This window comes from Ambystoma mexicanum, chromosome 3q (assembly GCF_040938575.1).
Source record: "Ambystoma mexicanum isolate Mex_15411 chromosome 3q, UKY_AmexF1_1, whole genome shotgun sequence".
In the NCBI taxonomy this organism is placed as follows: Eukaryota; Metazoa; Chordata; class Amphibia; order Caudata; family Ambystomatidae; genus Ambystoma; species Ambystoma mexicanum.
The window spans coordinates 783,530,079-783,551,934 of NC_090926.1; the positions used below are offsets into that span (position 1 = coordinate 783,530,079).

At 46.2% G+C, this 21,856-nt stretch overlaps 1 protein-coding gene across 4 annotated transcripts in view; it reads left to right on the top strand.

The window, feature by feature from the left end:
• Positions 1–21,856, top strand: part of LOC138582989 (monocarboxylate transporter 6-like) — a 336,775-nt gene that overhangs the window by 53,555 nt on the left and 261,364 nt on the right. For all 4 annotated transcript variants that reach the window (XM_069654836.1, XM_069654834.1, XM_069654837.1 and 1 more), the window contains exon 2: positions 20,031–20,262. In XM_069654836.1, coding sequence (XP_069510937.1) covers positions 20,058–20,262 — 205 coding nt within the window. In that variant the 5' untranslated portion in view covers positions 20,031–20,057. The remainder of the gene's footprint in view (positions 1–20,030; positions 20,263–21,856) is intronic.

Here is a 21,856-nt window from a genome sequence, read left to right on the forward strand (position 1 = left end):
GTCACAGGGAATGGACAGGGGTCGCAAGCTAAGTTCCAGGGGTCGCATCAGTGACCCGTAGATACCTCCTAAATTACCTCCCTGCATGTACAGATCTGAAGGCAGCATTTGATAACGTACCTCGAAACGACCGTTGGAAATGCCTCTCATCTCTTGGTGTTTCAGTTGGGTTCCTTGATTGTATTATTAACCTATGCAGTAAAAGCAGGACCTGTGAGAGCCGACCAAAAGGGCCAGATGACAGACTCTTTTACTATTTCAAGGTGCATGCAACAGGGTTGTATATCAGCATGTACTCTTTTTTTTGTGTGCATGTCAATGATGTAGCAAATTAAGTCAGGAAATTAGAGGTAGACGCCCTAGCCTGAATGGTAAGGAGACTGGCATATTTTTTTTCTGTGGATGATGTTGAATTAATTTCCAATACTTATTATAAAATGTTCCACCAGTCTTGTGTTGTAGATCCTTATCAGGTGTAACTTATCATGTACATCACTCTAACTGTAACATGTGCAACCAGCTACTTTTGAGAAAAACCTTTTGCAAACAATGTTTGATACAACAACAACTATAAAAACATCTGTACACAATGTTGTTATTGTATTAAATACTATGATTAATTAAAATAATTCAAATGCAAAGTTTCCCAAGTCGGGTCAGAGAGAATTGAATTTCTTTTCCAAAAAACATTTTTTGCAAAAGTCTGGTGGAACATTTTATAATATGTATTGGTTATAAGATAGGAGGATTGTTCCAACTGGAAATTTAACACCCGCTGGTTTCTAGTTTCGTTTAGTGGGTATTCATTTCCAAGACACCATTTCCAAGACACCAAGTGCAAGGGTAGACTGGTAGGGGAGGGCCTGGTGCCCTCTGAAGGAACCAGGCAGCCAGTCAAGACGGGGGGGGGGGGGTGATTAGCAGGGGAGGGCGAGAGAAGAAAAAAGAAAAAATGAAGATCTCGAGAAGCTTCCGGAACGTAAGAAGATCCTACTCAAGTCTGAGAGGGCCAGGGAGGCCATTCCAGCGGAGCAGAAAGATCTACCCCCACTCTCTGCTTAGAGAAGCGTCTGATCTGCAGAGAGTTGGAGCTAGAGGACCGAAGGGCTCATGCAGGGAGGTATTTAGGGAGAGAGAGTTGGATGTAGAAAACCTCATGTATGATGCAGAGGGTTTGGAACTTGATCCCCGCAGCAACCGGGAGCAAGTGGAGAGATTATAGAGCTGGAGAGATGTCCCAGGGCTTGAGGCCAAGGATAAGTCTTCCAGTACTATTCTGGATTAGATGAAGGGGGCGAAGGGAGGAGTAAGGTAGGTTGAGGAAGAGGCTTTTACAGTACTCCCGCCTAGAGAGGACCAGAGCTCGGGAGACATTGAGTTTCTGGGGGAAGGTGAGGAAAGGAAGAATGCCTCTGAGGAGGTGAAGCTGAAATTTAGCCGTCTTGGCAAGGTCCGTGATGTGAGGAGAGAAGGAGAGCGTGGAGCTGAAGATGACACCTAGGGTTTTTGCCTCACAGGAGGGTGAGGGGAGGGAGCCCATGGAGGGCTGCCAGAGTGTAGTGAGAAAGGAGATAGCAGGAGTCCCGATAAGAAGGAACTTGGTCCTACTGACATTAAGGCAGAGTGCGTTAGAAGTGCAACAAGCTTGAATAGCAGACAGATAGTCAGTTATGAGAGAGGAAGAGGAGGCAGCAGAGGAGGGAAGCTTGAAGGAGAGTTGCGTGTCATCCACATAACACCGGAAGTTAGGAGAAAAGGCAGAGATCAGATGGGCTAAGGGGGCAATGTAGATGTTGAGAAGCCAAGGAGAGAGAATAGATCCCTGGGGGACACCAGAGGTGGAGACGAGATGGAGGAAAGAAAAGAGCCCAGTTGAACCTGGGAAGGTCGTTCACAGAGGAAGGTCAGCCATTTCAGAGCCAGGTCCATGATGCCAAGGGTATCACAGAGCCGATTTATAAGGGTGGCATGATTGACCGTATAAAAGGCAGAGGAGAACGGTAGGAGAGTCAGTGTTGAGACTAGAGAGCAAGTCTTGAGGGTGTTCAGGAGTGCAGTTTCCATGCCCCTGGCAGCTCTGAAGCCAGACTGGTGGTCGTGGAGACAACCAACAGATTCAGTGTGGTGGATGAGCTAGGAGATGACCAGCTTCTCCAAGAGTTTGCCCAGGAAGGGGGTAACGGATATAGGGTGGTAGTTAGCCGGACAGGAAGGGTTGGTAAAAGGCTTCTTGAGGAGAGCATGCACGAGGGAGTGCTTGAGGTGTGACAGGAAAGATCCAGTGGCAAAGGAGTGATTGCAGAAAACAGCCAAGACTGGAGCAAGGGAGACCATGCTATCCTTTGTAGTTCTAGAGGAGCAGGGGAGCACCTGTTTGGATGAGACTTTCATAGCGCAGACTTGTCTAGAAACCACATCAGGCAATATGGGTGAGCAAAGAGGAGAGTAGGCAGGAAGGGGACCAAGGGAGGTATGAGAGCGGATGAAGGAGTAGGGTGGGGTGTAGAGGAGAGGGAGGCAGGATGTCCTGAGTTTTAGAAATAAAGTGAGAGGCCAGAGAAGTGCAGAGTTCCTTGCAGATTTTGAAAAGTTCAGCTACACACAGATGGAAAAATGATTCAGAGACGAGGCATTTGTGACTAAAGGATCTCTTGCAGGCAGCATTCTATAACTTTAGCTCCAGCTTAGACAGAGGACATGGCGTTTTCCAAATGGACGTGCGGAAGTACTCACTAGCCGTTTTGACCATTTTCCAGGAAGTTGAAAGCACATTCTTTGTATGATATGATATGATAGGTTATTTATAGCCGCTTAATACTGAGAGATTTCCAAGCGTGGACCGGGGATCGAACCTGTGTTGTTCCGTGTGGACTTGCTTCCAAGGCGAGCATGTTGCCGCTGAGCTATTCTCCCGAGAGATCGCAGGTCTCCTTTTTTAACGTGAACAGCTGTTTTAGCATGGGAGAGCTGGAGATCAATGATGTATTGTTTTTTTGGGCGTTTACAGAACGCATGCATAATGAGGAGTTCTCTGCCGGTCTATGCCATGGGCTACTATAAACTCTATATGTCAGACTGCACAGCGCCACCTATGAACTAAATGTGGTAGTGGGCTGTAAAAAAGCAGCATGGAAACATAAAATGCAGCTAGAAGCATAAATGAAGCATAATTCAACACATCTATCCGTAACATAGACATTTTCAATAGCCGCATAAAAGTGGAAAAAAAGCACTGCATTGGGCAGCATTCTACATGACTAGCCCCTTGCACACAGTAGCCCAGGCATTTTCAAAATGGCTGATCACAAGCAATCAGAAGCCGCTTTTAGGAAGTGGCAAGCTTCTCCTTTAGCATTTTCAGCTGTTTTGGCATGAGATAGAGGGAGGGCATTGTTACATCATGAATCAAAAATGAATTCTCAGTGTTTTCGCCATGGATCCATAGTACCCAATGTAATGTTTACCATCAGCGAAAGAATTCCATCATCCTTTGGTTCCCGCTGTTGGCCATTGTTCTAACTAGAACAAGGCTAGAATGGCCTTATCAGCCCTTGTGTACACTGTATGCACCCCGAGAGGCGAGGATAAGGGTCTGAAAATGGTGGGGGTGGGACTACAGCTATTTATATTGTGCGATGATACAAGCAGAATCTTTGTCTTTGAGAGCTGTGTGTTTTGTAACATCTGTGCAGCACTTCACTGCAATTGCCATCACATGGCTAAAAGTGCTTTACACGGTCGGAGAGTTCGGCAGACCGTTCTCAGCACCAGTGGTCGAAGTGCGCGGGAGCGGTTGGGAGCAGCGTGCCTCTATACTTTCTATCAGTTAAGTTTTACTGTTCCTATACTTTTATTTTAAAAAGAAACTGTCACCGAATGAGAAGCAATTGCACTTAACGTTCCCTTAAACAGCAAGCGCATGTGTTTAGGGGTTTGTATGGCACGTGGGAGCGGGTGTGGCGATGGGGTTTGTGGGGTGCGGGGACAAGCCAGGGGGAAACATAGTTCCACTACTTCTTTTCGTACACTTCGACCACTGCTCAAAACATGACATAGCGAAACAGTACCTAGAATTGATACATGACCCTCCATCCATTGACGTGTGTGCGTCTGTGTGTGTGTCCACGCCTTGACCGTCCTGTCTCTGTAAAGGCCTATTTTCATGGCCGATCGGCTGCGTCAATAGTGTATTGGGTTGCTGGTAAAATGCCAAGTTAGCCTAAAATGACACATGGCTGCCCGCCTCGCAGTCCTGCTTGGTTTAGAGCCAGGGGAATGTTGCTCTGCTGGTTTGCTTGTTGATAATACCCTGATAAAGCCCCATGACCAGGACTGGCTTTGGTCTCCAAAGAGAACAGGTGATTACCCTGCAGCAATGTAATCTAACATGTTAGGCATGGTTTCGTGGTCGCTTCTAGGTGTTGGGTTAGTGGTGTTGCTTTCCTGACGCCTAGTGCTAAGGATACTGGTATATGGATGGTGTATATGCATGCACACCCTCCTTGGCGATGTGTTAATTAATAATCCCTTTTGATTCCCCAGCATTGCGATTTGCTGAACGGTAATTGTTCTGTGTAGGCTTTAGTTGCAGTTGATTGCTTCTGCTGGCAATTTATTGAAAAGATTTCCAGATGTCTGGGGCTTGACAAAACAGTGCTTGTGTTTCTCTGCTTTTTATATTTGAAGTGTGTGCTCATTTTGTGCTTAGTACTTTAATGTCTATGCTATGTAATGCTAGTCGTTTTTTATACTATGTCAGTCTAACAATGCTGAGGCTTGTCTGGAAAGCGGCGTATTTTGCCCCCGCCACAGATATCCAAACCTTAGTTTGTAGGGGAATGGAAAAGGGCATCAGAGGAGAGGCAGGGTGAAGGGGGGCGGTGGATAGTTAGACCACCATGATGAAAGATTTGTACAGGTTAAAGAGGGAATGTAAGGTACGTATGGATGGGATATTTAGCATGCCTGTAGCGTCAGTGAAGAGTGATCAGGACCACTGGCGTAACAGGGGCCTCCGCAGCACCTGCAGTTCGGGGGGCCCTCCAGCACATGTCCTGGGAGGGGGCCCCACTTTTTTTTCTTTTTGAATTCACTCTGCATTCATAAACAAATTATTTCTGTAACAGAAATAATGTCTTTTTGAAGGCAGAGTGACTACAAAAAGAAACTTTCTTTTTGAAGTCTGAGGGCTGTGCCCTCCACATGGCATGGAAGGCCCTAGGCAGGAGGCCTCCATGTCATGGGGTGGGGAGAGCCCTATTACTTCAAAAAGAAATAGTTTATTTTTGAAGTCACTCTGCCTTCACAAAGAAATTATTTCCGTTATGGTTCGGTCCTTAAATTTCTTTATGAAGTCAGAGTGACTTCAAAAAGAAACGATGGGCCTCCTTATGGGTTTGGCGGTAACCGTGCCAGTGCTACCAGCAGGTTGTCGCCGGACCCGTAATGATTTACCAGCGCCCGACTTCCCGGTAACACCAGGGGATTACAACCCCAGTGGTCTGGGAAGTCAGGCGCCGGCAAATGGTAAGTCCCCATTTTCATAAAGTCCTGTCGGACTCTATGGGAATGGGGACCACAGAAGCACCAGCCCCGCTAATAACGTTGCTGGAAGCACCGGCACCCTTAATAACGGTGCCGGTGCTTCAGTGAAAACTATGCGGGTGGGTGCCGTTCTGCCGGCAGGTCTCACCTGCCGGGCAGGTCGGCAACCGTGTGCAGAGTTGCAATATGCCGGCCCGGAAACAACGGTGCTGGTAAGCTTACCGGCAAAGTTATTTCCAGTCCAGCGTAGTTGTAATGAGGTCCAATTTCTTTTTGAAGTGTTAGGGCTCCCCTCAAACCCATGACGTGTGCGTGTGTGAGTGTATGTTGAAAGGGTGCACACTTAAATGTATGGGTGGGTGCCTGGGTGTGTGTGCCTGTATGGTGAAAGGGTGCACATGTAAATGTATGGATGGCTGCCTGGGTGTGCCAGTATGGAGAAAGAATGCACACTTAAATGTATGGATGGCTGGGTGTGCGTGTGTGTATATGGTGAATGGTGTGTGTGCTTGCGTTCAGGGGCGCAACAAAACCTACATTTCGGGGGCTAACGCTTCAAATGTTGGGAGAGGCGCTAACTTCATGGGCGGTGGGGGGAGGGGCAAACTTATTTGTTTGGGGCCTCTAATTTCTTTACGCATTTTAATGAGACTATTCTAGTGCAGCTTCAATGTTACAAGCAGTTAACTTTCTTCTTTAAGGTTGAAAGCACCCACTTATGGACTGCTGTGAGAATGAGTGGTCTCCTGTTCCCTCTCTACCCTTCCATTCACTCCCCTGGCATGCAAGTATTAAACCAACATCACGATTTCAATTGCCTAAAAAATGTGGCATTTGAATGCAGGTACTAACAGTGAAATGCTTTATGTTAGTAATTTCTGGGTTCTTGTTAACAGCGAAACCCAGGTGCTGTTTAACATCCGTGTCTTGTTCTGTATGGCAACTGCTCTGAAGGTCAGATCGAGTCAACATAGCCCAACATTTCAGGGGGCAGAGGGGGCTGGGTGCTGAATCCCAGTCAACTCAATGGTGTTGCACCAATACTTGTGTTTAATGCCTGGATTACTTATTGGTAATCTTCATTACTCCTATCCCTATTCTTCGTCCCACTGTGTATGAGACAGTACTTGTGTAAAAGGCACTCTGCCTGATACACAAGTACTGGGATGAGGTAGAGGTACATGGAGGTAATGCCTGACTTAGCTACCTGTAATCTTCATTACTCCTAGTCCCACTCTTCCTCATCCCAGTACTTACCTACGAGGCAAGGAACCTCAACCGTAAGCTCTGGGGCAAGGAAGAGGAACGTGGGGGTAATTCTAGGCCAAGGAGCTGATTTGGGAGGTTGGGGTGGGAGGGAGAGGGAATGTGTTAGGGGGCAGGATTGTACGACAAATAATCATGGCTATCCATGTCTGGGCTAAGCAGGCATGATATGTGGTATTAGGGGTTAGGGAGGCATTTTGCTGCAGCCAGTCTAGTCATTCCTCAGTTTGGTATGACTTTTTTTCAACTGGGCATTTCTGATAAAGCAGTCCTGCTAAGTGAATTATCTCGCTAGACTGCCATATGGGTGCTGCCAGTCTAGCCGTTTCTTACTGCGGAATTGTATATTTTTCTGGGCATCTGTGATCAAATGATATGATATAAGTAATTTATAACGTGCCTACACACAAGTGTTTCTAGGCGACAATACAAGGGAGGGAAAATAGAGGGAGGACAAGACAAACAATCTTACTAGGCCTTGTGTCATTCAGATTGTGCAAGTGCGAGAACGAGAAGTGCAAGGGGAAAGGGAGGGAGGAAATGCAAGGGAGAGGGAAAAACAGGGCAGCAATGCTCTGAGTAAGTGCAGCCAGGGCAGCGCGGCTCTGGGTAGTGCAAGGAGAACAAGGGACTGTAGTCCAGCCCCTAAGTGTAAGTTACAGCCCCTAAGTGCATGGTAGGGCCAGAGGCGGTGCAAGGGTGACTGATCAAGAAAGAGTCTGGACTCAATGAGACTCTTAGGGTAGCCAAGCAACCAGTCGGTACAGCAGACAGGTAGGTCAGGTAGGCCAGCAGGGGAGGGAGAGAGAGAAAGCAGAGGAGAAGAGGAACTTTTTTAGCTGCTTCCGGAACTTCAGGTGGTCCGGCTCAAGTTTGAGAGGGGAAGGGAGGCTATTCCAGAGGGAGGCACCTGCAGAGGAGAGAGATCTACTCCCCACTCTCTGCCTGCAGAAGTGTCTAACCCTTAGAGAATTGTAGGTTGCTGAGTGAAGGGCTTGAGAAGGAAGATATTTTGAAAGAGAGCATTGGATGTAGTGCAGGCCCCGGGCCCACAAAGCCTTGTGGACAATGCAAAGGGTCTTAAACTTGATACGTGCCGCAAATGGGAGCCAGTGGAGAGATGTCAGGGCTGGAGAGATACAATCCCTGGGCTTGAGGCCAAGGATACGTCTTGCAGTCCTGTTCTGGATTAGTTGCAGAGGCTGGAGAGTAGAGAAAGGCAGATTGAGAAATAGGCTGTTGCAGTAGTCCAGCCTGGAGAGAACCAGGGCTCTGGAGACAGTGAGCTTCTGGGGGAAAGTGAGAAAGGGAAGAGCCCCTTTGAGGAGGAGCAGCTGGTAGTGGGACTTCTTGGCGACGTCCGAGATGTGAGGAGAGAAAGAGAGAGTGGAGTCAAAGATGACACCAGGGTTGTTTGCCTCACATGAAGGCGAAGGAAGAGGGCAAAAGGCGTGCGGCCAGAGTGAGAGAGGTTAAGCAGGGGCAGGAGTCCAAATGAGAAGGATCTCATCTTACTGACATTAAGGCAGAGATTAGTTTGAGGCGCATCAATCCTGAATCGTGGATAGACGGTCAGGAATGAGCGAGAGTGGAGAGGAGGCTGATGGGAGCCTGAAGGAAAGCGGAGTGTCATCTGCATAACACTGAAAGTTAGAGGAGAATGTAGAGATCAGGTTGGCCAATGGGGTCACGTAGAGGTTGAAAAACCAGAGTGAGAGGAGGGAGCGGAGAGAAAGGGACAAGTTGGACCTGGGAAGGTTGGTCCAGGAGGAAGGAGGTCAGCCACTCAAGGACCTGATCCATGATGCCTAGGTTCTCACGTAGTCGATTGATCAGGATGGCATGGTTGACCGTGTCGAAAGCAGAGGAAAGATCAAGGAGGATGAGTACAGAAGGAATGCTGGAATCAAGGTTAGAGAGCAGATCTTCACAGGTGTTCAGGACAGCAGTTTCTGTGCCTCTGGCAGCTCTGAAGCCAGACTGATGATCATGGAGACAACCAACAGATTCTGTGTGGAGAGTAAACTGGGAGATGGGCAGCTTTTGCAACAGTTTGCCCAGGAAAGGGGTTATGGAGATTGGGCGATAGTTTGCCGTGCAGGCAGGATCAGCAGACGGCTTCTTGAGGAGTGGGTGCATAAGGGAGTGTTTAACGGGATAGGGGAACGTTCCAGTGGCGAAAGAGTGATTACAGAAATTGGTCAAGGCTGGAGCGAGGGAGTCAATATGGTTCTTGACGGTTCTGGTGGAGCAGGAGAGCACCTGTTTGGATGACACTTTCATAGATCAGACTTGTCTAGAAACCTTGTCAGGTGTTGTCAGAGAGAAAGAGGAGAAAGGAGCAAGAGAGGTAGAGATGGCCAAAGGGGGGCAGAGAGAGGAAGAGGGAGAGGAAGAGGAGATGGAGGACAGGATGTCCTGAGTTTTACAGAGTCATACAGAGGGCCTGGGAGGGAATAGGAGAGGTAAAGACTGCAACAGGATTGACCAGTTCCTTTCAGATTTGAACGAGTTTGGCCGTGTTGTTGGAGGCAGCAGAGGCTTGAATGTGTGTTCTCTTCTTGATGAGTGTTATTGCTTCGACTGGCATTTTGGTGCAACGAGTCTAGATATGTCTAAATGTGGCCTGGCAAGCTTTACTATATTGTTATTACGTGTCTACACTGGTCTACATTGTGCAGCCAGTGGGACATGTTTTCATTGTGGCATGGCATTTTTAATAGCAAAGCATTAATGTTCCTGTGCACTGCTGGTGACTTCCATCTATTGGATTTGTGTTAAACTACAAAACAATTGCAAACATTCTGGCTTTTTTCTCAGAAAGTGTGCTGTATATTGTATTAAAACACATATTTATATCTTGCTCCTAGTGCAGTGTGCAGCATATCCCTTCAGCAGCACGTTTGTGCGTTTTGCACAAGAGTGATAATCTAGGCCAGCACAGAGTGTGGCGCGACCCTTGATTTGTTGCTGAGTTGGGGGCCCCTTCAGCGGGGCTCGCAGGGGGACCCCCACATTTTGTGTTACGCCACTGATCAGGACATACCGCTGAACCGCAAAAGCACTAGGGCGCAATGCGCTTCAGAATGAGCGTACAACCTGGGAGGGCAGTTTCCAGTGCTTTTAGAGAGTACTGAAGTCCGTCAGTAAGTGGTTGCATCTTGGGCTTGAGTTATGTTCGAGAGTACCCTTAAAGTGTGGAGGCGTGTTTGTCTGTGTTACCCTAACTTCGAGACTCCAGGTCAAATCTGGGCATGCCTAGCCAGCTATTAGTCAGAAGTGGCATAGCCCAGAGTGGGCTGTGTGCAAGGTGAATGGAGCGTGGACCGGCCCTCAGAGGGGTGAAGCCGGTCTGGCCGCGAGCTTTAAATCCTGACTATTTCTAGGAAGAATGTAAAAACGTTACCAATGTCTCACTGAACGCAGCTTAATTTGGCCTATGCAAAAATGTTGCATGCTCTGATCTGGATTTTCGGGTGGCATTTTGAACCCCACTCCTAAATGTCAGTCGGACTCCTTTTATATGATTCACATCTGCGGCCGTCATTTTTAGACAAATTCCCCTAATGAATGTAATTTGTTGGACCCGTTTGGAAGAAGTTGATGTTTATGTTATTTTATAACCTGCATCCTCGTTAATTATGCACCTTTCTAAGTTCCCCTTTCGTCCTCTAGAGTCGTATGGGCTATTTATTTTATGTTTTGTTATGTTATGCTGCTCATCTTATCACTAATGGTGTAACTGTTATTGTTGTCCTTCAGTCCTGGCAAAACGTTCATTGGTGCATGTGAGGCTGCACTTGACATATGACAGGCAAAGTGTCAATGCTCGTTTATGTAGACCCAGGGCAGGAATGTTGAGCTGGGTGATACCAATAGGGAAGCACCTGCCACACCCCCCATATTGCCCCTAAATATGATGTCTCACGGAAGCGTTGGGGTAGGCGAGAAGCTGGGATGACATTCACTGCTCCACCCCCATCCACCACTTGTCTTCCTTAAAGTAATTTTTCCTGAGGAAAAAGAAAATCCCTGATTGGTAGAAGGTAAGCTCCGCCTTCTGCCCCTCCCCGCTATGTGGTGTATGCTGTGCTTTTGGATGGGCTTCTTGTTAATTCACTGGTTGGGTGACCGAAGAGGAGGGCGCCAGCTCGGTTCCATAGATGTTCGGCTGTGCTTTGGGTTCTCTGCTGATGCTATAGAACAACATACACGTTCCTAATGACCTCCTCTCAGATGACACACTAAGTAATATTAACTACCCCGTAATTCAAATTGCAAACCAAAAGCTCCAATGGCGTTCAACTGATCAAATTTGGGGCACAGCTCCCTGACTATTTCTTGGTTATTGAGCAAAGAAAGAAAGCATTTTTCCAATCCTGATTCTTATTCTACCCAGACGACCCCTGCCTTCTGATCTGGAGAACGACAGGCATGTGACATGAAAGGTGCAGCTGGACTCAACCTTGGGGCAAGCGTGGTTTGGACTTCAAATAGTCAGGGGTGGGGCTCACAACAAAGCAACTTTCCATCTTCTCCCCCAAGGGATATGCCAGAATTAGCAGTAAATGTTGCATTCGAAAGCGCATTGGGCTGGTAAACAATGTTCTCAACATGATCAGATTTAAAAATAATCTTTACAGGCAGTTTCGGGGTATCCACCAAGGAGTTTTCGAATTATTGGGAAACTGCTTTCTAAAGCACACTGGGCTGGTAAGATTGGTTAAAACTTCAAATGATTTCAAGACCACTTTACAGGGGGCTTGGCTCTCTGGTTCTCCCCCAAGGAATAGTAGTGGAAATGGGGCATTTCGAAGGATTTTAGGCCAGTGACTTCAGTATTAAAATGGCAGTATTTTCTGGGATGTGCCCAAAGAATGTTTGGTGCCCATATGAGGCAAATGGTGAATTTGAGGGCAGACTGGGCCAGGCACGCGAGCTAGCAGATGGAGCTATTTCGACGCCAATTTGTAAAAGTAAATATAAACTGGCGGAGTGGCGGAGAGTGGCAGTCCTGCAGTGATTCCTACCTGCTGAGTCTGTTCACCCTGCCTATCCATTTCCTGAAGGAGGAGTTACTGAACCACCTACATCTACCTTCCCAGACCACGGAGCGGATGCAGAGTGGCGGAGAGTGGCAGTCCTGCAGTGATTCCTACCTGCTGAGTCTGTTCACCCTGCCTATCCATTTCCTGAAGGAGGAGTTACTGAACCACCTACATCTACCTTCCCAGACCGCGGAGCGGACGGCGATTGGCGGGGAGTGGCAGTCCTGCAGTCATGGTTGTCGTGACTGGACTGACTGCTTCTTCCATGGCCCCGTTGGAAGAAGAAAATGGGCGCCTGTGAAGCTGGTGTCCCCGCCAGCACTTAGATAAATCCTTGCTGGTAGAACTCTCTGACTCTACAAAGACGCTGGTGAATACAGCAAAATCATTAAAGACTTTGGGGAAAAAAGTTGCCAAAAAAGTGCTCAAGCTACCAATACTTCAACTGGGAGAAGACTCTAACTCATCAACAAATGTTACTCCACAAACATTTGCTGAACAAATCAACCTCCCTTCTCTTTCTAATCATCCTTCATGGCAACACCCTAAAAATATGCCGACAGCGACCTATACCGCCCAGCCCATCGAGCCCCCGCCTGCTCGCTTACCATTTTTCCCCAGAGGGGGGGTTGAGTCTGCAGTGGGGCGGGTGAGCATCGATGCCTGTAGGGTCGAGTGCGGGCCACTGAGCGGTGATAGCACTGCTGAAGAGGCGCCGCCGCGCCAAGGAGCTCCAGAGACTTCGTGTGCCCCCGCCCCCACAGCCACAGAGATGCCTACAGGAAACACCTGGTACAAAAGCTTCCTCCATAAAAACGATGGCCCCAGCAGGCAACAGTGCCCTTGAATCCCTACCTCACCACATCCTTCTAAACCACCTTCCTCAACAGGACCATGGCCTCCTGAACTGTTCCCATTCATCTTTAAACCCAACAAACAACATCTCACCAAAATCCACAGAGGCCTTCTTATCTAACACAGACTTGATGAACCTTTCGCAACATCCTGATCCGATTACCCCCTCTACCTCACCGGTTCAGCCGGTCTCATCTCTAGGTAAGTTAAATGCTCCAGACCTACACGAAAAAACCTCCCCAAGCACCAGCAACTCTAAGGACAGACGAGATCAGCCTCCATTTATAACCTTAGAAGAGCGTCGGAAGAAGATCGTATTGTCGACTTCAGTCAGGGCAAAGGCAGCCCCAATGAAGAAAACCAGCGACCTTGCCACACCTCAGAGTGACAGGGTAGGTCAAATCACTTATAAATCATGCCTGGAAAGGCATGATCGATTCTCAACAGCCTCTCAAAAGCTCTCAGATGCCCATGTTACCTCCCGTCATCGTCCCCCAACTTCACCTCGGAATCGCCAACGAGAGGACAGCCCCAAAGATCATAAACATTATGTAGCAAAGGCCTTCGGATCTAAGAAAAATCGATACCAAACACCTACAAAGTCTGACAAACCGGCAGAGAAATGGATTGTCAAACTAGAGCAAACTAAAGAAAATCGAGACAAAGTCACATTAAACAGAGGTGGCATGTTAACCTTCATACATCTTATACCTAAACTGATCCAAATCTCTTCTGACGACTTGCGGATAGTCGAACCAAGCCACTACCAAGGAAGAGCTGTTTGCCACCTTCATATTACCTCAAGAAGAGTCAAGGACAAACTGATCGACCGGAAAAAAGACTTATTAAGTCTGGGCTATCACCTCTCACTAAAGACTGAGACCACCAATGAAAAAAATTCCGCAACTAAGGAACCCACTCAAGCACCCGACAGGAAAACCAGAAAGAACAATAACTATCCAAGATCTTACTGTACCTCTGACACATCTCCGCACAGACAAAATCCAGATCACCGTCCGGCGCAACCAAGGAGACATCATTCTCCGAAAGTGACTTTTTCAACTAAATCTCAACGTGGATCCAATCAAACCTCTACCTTATCTAATGCGGATACCGGTGATTCAAGAGCAGAGGATCCCGAAGGAAAAATCAGCTTCCCTTGTGACTGCCTTTTTTTAATATAATGGTTTGTAGCTAATGGTTTGTAGAACGACAAGACAGCAACAGGAAGCTCACTAAAACGATACTACTGGAGAAGGCAGATTCCTCAGCAGTTCTGGATAGAAACTCAGTTTCTTCCAGCTTCTGGGCATGGCTCCCAAAAGCCTTGACATCTCATCGCTCAAAATAGCAGCCCAAGAAACTGACCGCCACTTCAACCTCGACGACACTCCAAAAGAACACTGTGCCCGAAATTAAGCTAGCCTGTTGGAACACCAGGTGCTTCAAGCACTTAACCTCGACCAGCGACGTAAACTTGGGCTCTTTCGACCTATTGTGTTTCCAAGAAACTTGTCTGACCAAAACACCCTCGCTCGACGGATATGAACTTTTTCTGGCACCGGCGTCAAAAGGTCCTAAGTGCCGCCCCTCCTCTGGCCTGCTTACTGCATGCCGAACGGATAGAGGTTTTGCAGTAACCAACATCATCATTTCAAACTATTCCTTATTAGCACTTCTGCTAACTTGGTCATCTTTATCATCAGACGGAATCTACCATCACCCAATCTCCGTAGCAATTCTCAACGTATATTGGAACCCCGCGGCTATTGAACAAAAAAAAATTCTAAAATTGATAGAGAAGACGATCGACGAGGTACGGACGACCTACAACACCTTTCACATTATAATATGCGGAGACCTGAACGCCTCCTGCCTCCAGAAAACTGTCAAAAAACAATCCCCTGGTGCAGACCAGGGCAATCAATGGCTAAAATTGATGAATTCAAGAAAGCTATACAACCTGGATACAGTACACAAAAATAGCAGTCGCTTACCAACCTGGACAAACGGCCAACTAACGTCGACTACTGACTATACCTTTGTCTCGGAACCCATCTTGCTATTAACGACCGCCTTTGATGTTCTTTGTACAACATCCAGTGATCATAATATTCTTCAAACGTCCTTAAAATCATCATATATTAACCTTGATAGGTACGAAACTGCGGTGGAGCAAAACCCCCAAGGCACCAGATTACATTTAACTGCACACAGCATCCGAGATCTCACAAATCTTTACACAAACTCGTGCGTCACATCTGCTTCCACCTTGGTCGACTATGGCCCTCTTTTGACCACATACAGACTGCCGAGCGGCAAACTAATTAATAAATCTCAAACCATCTCTCACTCATACGACAAAGTGCTGGTTCAGAAACGAAACGCTTTCAGAAAATCCAAAAGAAGCGCATCAAGCCTCCCGGCGATGGAAAGAACTCAATTTATCAAAGAAATCACCAGTAAATATAGAAACTGGGTGAGATCATACAGATGGAAACTTCACCAACAAGATGCAGAAGCGATACTAAAAACTATCTGTTCAAACAATTCAAAAGAATTTTGGTCCTTGTTGAACAATTCAGCGTCATCAAATGGCCAGAACATCGGGAACAGCATCAGTGAACCTACTTGGGCATCCCACTTCAGCTCGATTTTCGAAATGCCTGCATCAAACTTAACGCCTTCCATCCCCACCCAGAAGACGCTGCCAATTTCTAAAAACACAAAAATTACTGACTGTTGGATACAATTCGATGATCTTGAAGACATACTAGACATTCTCAAGAAAATGAAAAAGTCCAGGGCCACTGGTCTGGATGGAATCACCAACTTTGATCTAAAAACATATCCGGACGAGTGGGTTAAATTCATAAGAACAGTCTTCATAAGCTGTGCGGCTTCCCAATCAGTACCACCTTCATGGCTTTCCGCAATAGTGGTCCCAATTTACAAAAAAGGAGACAAACAAGATCTAACGAACTATCGTCCCATAGCTTTATTGGACCCTATAGGGAAAGTATTCGGATCCCTACTCCTGAAAAAAATTTCAATTCTGGGCTGCCCACGCGCCCTGCAATGATAACTTCCAGACCGGCTTTAAAAAAACACTGGGGACAGCGATTAACATCTTTTAGATATCCATTCTGAAAAACAAAGTAAAGGAGGGAAGTCCGAGAATATTCATGGCTTTTATTGACTTCTCCAAGGCTTTTGACAGAGTTGATCGCACCAGACTCTGGAAGAAACTGACAATGTGGAACTGCCCTAGTGATATTTTAAATCCCATCAAAGCCCTCCACACAGACACCAACATTAAGATACGGCTAAACCAACAAGGAAGCCTTTCGACCAAAATCGCTACTAAGAGAGGCGTTAAACAGGGCTGCCCCTTGGCCCCGGCCCTCTTTCTTGCCTATATGGGGGACTTCCAGTACGCAGAGCCCTTGATAGATCTTTCCCGTCCAAAATTGCAAATATAAACATCAGCAGACTATTCTATGCGGATTACCTCATTTTACTGGATTTGACCCCAATAGGTCTCCAACGCCAATTGGCTAATTTGCACGATTACTGCTCTAAAAACAACTTAGAAATCAACATTGAAAAGACAAAGATTATGGTTCTAGAGGCCTCGACCAAAAAGCAAGAGAAATTTAACTGGTCTATAGATAAAATCGTGATCGAGAAAGTCAAGAACTTTAAATACTTGGGTGTGGTCCTAGACACCTCAACAAAAGATCTGACTATGCAAGAATCTCTTTTTGCCAAAATTTGAAGCCTAGCTACAAAGGGAAAAGCTATAGACAGAAGATTCGGCAAATTTCTACAATTCCTCTGCTAAATTTTTATAAATTAAAGGTGGTCCCTACGGTGACCTATGGCGCCAAAGCTATGCCTCTTCTACCGAAAACACTCTAGCCCAAGCTGGAAGCTTACTTTTGGAGGACAGTCTTTTGCTTACCTAACTCAACACCAGTTGCATTGATTCGTCTAGAACTAAGCCTGCTATCTCTCCAAGGCACGGAAGATTGTAACTCAGTCATGCTTTACCGAAAGTGCATACTGCCAGATTGTTCCTTCATTCATGGCTTGATACTTAAAGAACTCCAAATATCAAGTGGAAAAATGCTTACCCGTTGGAAAAACGAAAACTTAGACCGGTTGAAAACAATAGAGTGCACAGAAGACGAAAATCCAACAACAATTCTGAAGAAACTAAAAGAAATGGATTGGATCTACACACTAAATGTATCTACCAACTACAAACTCGTCTCACATCCCCCCCAATAGCAATGAAACTAAATGTCTTGCAAAACTACATCAAAAAATTTCCTAGTCGACCGGCACGCAACCTTATAATGAGAGCGAGACTGAACCTGCTTGACTCCAACGAAATACGCTTCATCAGAGGTTTGTCTTCGTCTAACATCTGCAGATTTTGTAACAAAGAAAAGGAGACTATCCGCCATTTACTACTCTCTTGTCCAGCCACAATGGTGATACGTCTGCCTTATCTGAAGTTCCTTTTAAGCCATTCATCAGCGACTGACGAGGAAACATGGTGGGCAAGGATGATTAGTGGAGACCGAACGTCATGGCAATTAGCGACCTTTAAGATCCTCCAACAGCTAACGGAGAAACTTGAACTTAAATGAATTGAACATAATTAGGACCGTCCTGTTCCTCCGTTTGAAGTCACCAAAGTACTGGAATGACAGATTGTTTTACAAAGAAAAATGTTGTAAAAAAATAAATTATTTGATTAAAAATTCAACAATAAAATAAATATATATATATAAACCAAGATTCCTCTGAGATGTTGTGTGTGAAATGGTGATTTATGAAGCACACTGGCCCGGTGACAGTATCTATAATCAGATTAAAAGACCGCTCTCACTCCTTTTCCCTCATTCTTTCTCCCGGCCTCTTCTGATGTGTTACACATTCTCCCTCAATGTGTTTGTCTCTTCAACCAGTGTGTAGTTTGATCTCCCCAATGCTCCTCCCGTGTTCCCTATCACGCCTCTTGTCTTTTCCAATTCATCTCTGACCTTCCACAGTATTGCTCTCATCCTCCTTCAAATGTGTTAATCGTCCCCTGACACATCCCTGATGGTGGCACACTGTCTCCCATGTTCCCCAGTACGTCACCAAATTGGAACCAAACTATGTTTAGTTTTCAAAAATGTGCCTTTCTTATTCTCTTGCTTTATCACATTTCCCCAGTGTGGCCCAATATTTCACTTATCTCAGGTAACATGTATCTAATTTTCACCCATATGTTTCTTTATTGCCCACAGTGACTCACATGTTCAATAATGTGTCTTGTTTTCCACAATGTGTATACCTCCTACGCTCTTCTCCCCTCTGCTCTCCTCTCTGCTTTTTCATGTTCCCTAATGTTTCTCTCTTACCTCTCCAACAAGAGATGTATGCCCCCTTCACGCGTCCCATGCTCTAACGTCTGCAAATGGTGGCCCCCACCTTTTCCAATGTGTTTAAATCATTTCTATAAATGAAGCATCAGTAAAGGGCTGCATGGGGTGCTACTGAAATACACCTACAATACCAGTTATAAGGGTGCATTTGAGTTTATGTCTCTTGACATGTTGAAGGCCCTTGTGTCATGCATATGGCCCTTTGTCATGCATGTCAACAGCCAATATGAAAAAATGGAGCGTTTTCAAGGTCTCCTACTCACTATTTGGTGGGACTCTCAGTGTTCTCCAATCTTCCCTCTATGTATCCTATACTCAGCCTACCCTAAGACCTCCCCCTGGTGTCTAGGATTCCACTCTGTCATCACACTTTTTAGGTATCTAGAACCACCAGATAGAGCCTCCCTCAGCCCAAGCACCTGTACTGTGGCCTTCCACTCTCTTGATGATATCAGCGAGCCGCCAGACATAACTAATAGAAAAAGGCGCTGTGGTGGCTTGGTTGAATTCCTCCAAGTGCCTGCCTAGAAGCCAGAGATCTATTTGGGAAACATTAGTCCCTATGAGCTGTAAGGTTCGGTATTACCATACTTGATGGAAAAACATTTGAACTTTTCCATTTGACTGAATTGTTTTGATCGTTTTTAGGGTCAAACTACATTTAATAAATACATGGGGAGGGGCAATGGAATAGCTTAAGGTGGGGGAAGCGGTGGGGAGAGGTGGGAGGACGCCCCCCCACATATTCGACCAATAAAACGACCCAAATAAATTGGGTCAAATTTGAAAAATTCACATATTTTCGATCAAGTAGACTTAAACCTAAGGTTCAACCCTGGCTATTTCTCTTCTTGCAGCCTTTATGTCCAGCTGTTGGCGGAGACCCTTAAGCATCATGCTCTTGGCCACCATCTTCATGGGTATGATGCTCTGTTTTTGGTTAGGCTGGAAAGAGCCAAACTGCATACACAGCCCTGGCGCAGATTCAGGGATTCGCCTCTCTCTGCAAGATGTTTAGATCTGAAGGCTCACAAACTGGTTGCCTTCAAACAGAGGTGAACCAGAGGTTGTACAAATAGCAGCACGATGGTCCCACAAAACGTTTTATATCCGGAAGCACTCTCCGATAGACTCTCCATGGTACAGGACAATACTTCCCCAAATTAGATTGTGTCAATGTGGCATATGCAGGTTTAACTATTTTATGACCACCCTCTGTACTACCCTCTGATCTGTCTTCTATAGGCCCTTTGTGATGGCAGGGACAATTTATTGGACTGGAGAGGCTCTCCTTCTGTTGGTTACTGAAAGAAATACCATGTCTGGTTATTCTCAGTTGAGAATTACAGGCATTCACAACATGATACACTAGTCATATATTGACATTTTGGGGATATGTCATGCTTGTAGATTTACACAAATTGGGAATTGTTCTAGGGCCAGTAGCACAGCTCAGTGGGATGGCCGACTTAACAATGTTCAAATACTCTATAGGTTTTCACCAGTAGGATCCTCATTGTAGGTCCATTATGGGTCAGTTAGTTGTTTTCCATCCTACTCTGGACAGCCCCCATACCAATCAAAGCTGTTCCTGGTATTCTTATCCCTCTTCTGTTGATGGCGTTTCCCTCACCCTACCCCTTTTCCATCCATCATCTCTTGCCCTCACACTGTCCTATTTTTACCTCACCTTGTCCCCCGTCTCTTGCATTATCCTCCTTCCACTCACCATATCAATGTCATCTTAGTGGCTTGGTGCTTTTTTGCTTCCTTTCTGGCACCTCACAATTCTGAGGAAGAATAATGGAGAAGAGGATAGTATTTAACCCTCAGCCGTTCCCTTTTTACCTCAACATGTCCTTTCTTTTCTCCACAGAACCACCGGTTGGCGATTGTAGGTGGTATGGCACTCGAGAGGCCGTTCCAGGCTCCAGACCAGGGATGGGCCTGGGTAGTGCTGACAGCTGTTTTGATTTCCCAAGGGTTGGCCCTGGGCTTCCCGTCATGTGTTGGTGTTTTCTATACGGACATTCAAACCGCCTTCCAGGCCACCAACAGTGAGACATCATGGTTCCCGTCCATCGTGACCGCTGTGCTGCACGCAGGAGGTAAGGATACAGTCCACAAAGAGATCATAATGTTCTCTCCTACTGCCTTCTTCCTCATTGTTCTCTTGCCCTTCATGCTCTTTCTTCTGCTAACAGAGTACATTCAAACGTATTATCCACTAGGTGAATTTGGGTAAAACATACGGAAAAAGGCTTTCCGCATTGTTTACCCGCATCTAAATTCCTCTGCTTCATTCTGGCTCAGTGGGTCATCATGACCACAAATTAACCACTGATCTGAGAACACACCACAGCCACACCCAAACACCAGAAAATAATGACGTCTCAATATAGTTTCCTGGGGGCTCCATGTGAGCCCAGATACCTGACCCAGCATTCAGGGAAAGACATGTTGTCCCTCAAAAGCAGTTTTGGTGTGGAGCGGGAATGATGGGCCGGGAGTGGAAAAACAGTCATGCTTGACTAGAATCCACATTTACGTTCCGCTGTGCAGCCATTATGTACCTTAGAAAGCACATGCAGATTCTCTGGATGCATGCAAAGCCTCCCACGAAAGAGCTCTTCAGTGGTAAATAAGAGGATGGAAAGGCAGGAAATAGATGCTGCAAACACAAGGAGGGGGAGATGCAGCAGGGCAAGAATGGTTTGTGGTATTGTGGGTGCATGTCAGTCCTGTTAGGTGGACCATAGTTTTGCAAAAGGGAGGGCATCGATGTGTCCTAAAGTGTTGTGCTAAATGGGTTGTGATTTCTTAGTAAATTTGTGGAATTGAAAGTCAGTGCACAATGAAAGTTAGTACACAATGTAATGTGATGTGTGGTGCTTATTCGCCCAAGCCTCTTTTTGTATGGTGAACCCCAGATCATACTTTACAATGTTAATTCAGTGACTGCCAAACCACCTACTAGGTGGGGTGGAAGCCCTCCCAAGTTGAGAATATTGCATAGGCTGCGCTCTGTGATGACCCTCATCCTGTGATGCAGAAGGGAAAGGGGCAGTGCAGTAAGAGCCTATAGAATCTCTCACCTGTGAGATCAGAGGGTGTTTAAATCATTCACAGGTATCAGCAACAACGTACAGTGGCAAAGGGTAGACGTGTGAGCCGCCTTATCAATACACCCCAAATGAGGAAGCAAAAAACGTAACTGCTGAGCCATGGCCTTTGACATTGAGCAGTTTGCACTTCTTTTGGCCATGTCCACTGTATATTTTAAAATAATAAAATGCAATAAGCGATGGCATTCGGCCGTGCCCACTGTATATTATCTACACTAAGCAGCCACTAGCCATGGTCTTCAACACAATACTAGCCAGTGGCCACAGCCTTTGGCTGTGCCAACTGTATATTCTAACATATTAATGGGCACTAGATATGGCCTTTAGCCATGGTCACTGACTACCGCTTTCAACGTTTCGCACTGTATATTTTAAAACAGAGATGGGCTACTAAGCATGGCTTTTAACCATGAACATTGGTATTTGTCAACCCTAACCGACCACTAGCTATGGCCTTTGGTGTTGGCCAGTGACCCCAGCCTTTGTCATGGCCAAGTCCATGGCCTAAAGGTTATTAAGTTAATACAAGTTTTCATGAGCTAACTTACAAATTTTGTTATGTCTAACTCCATTTTTG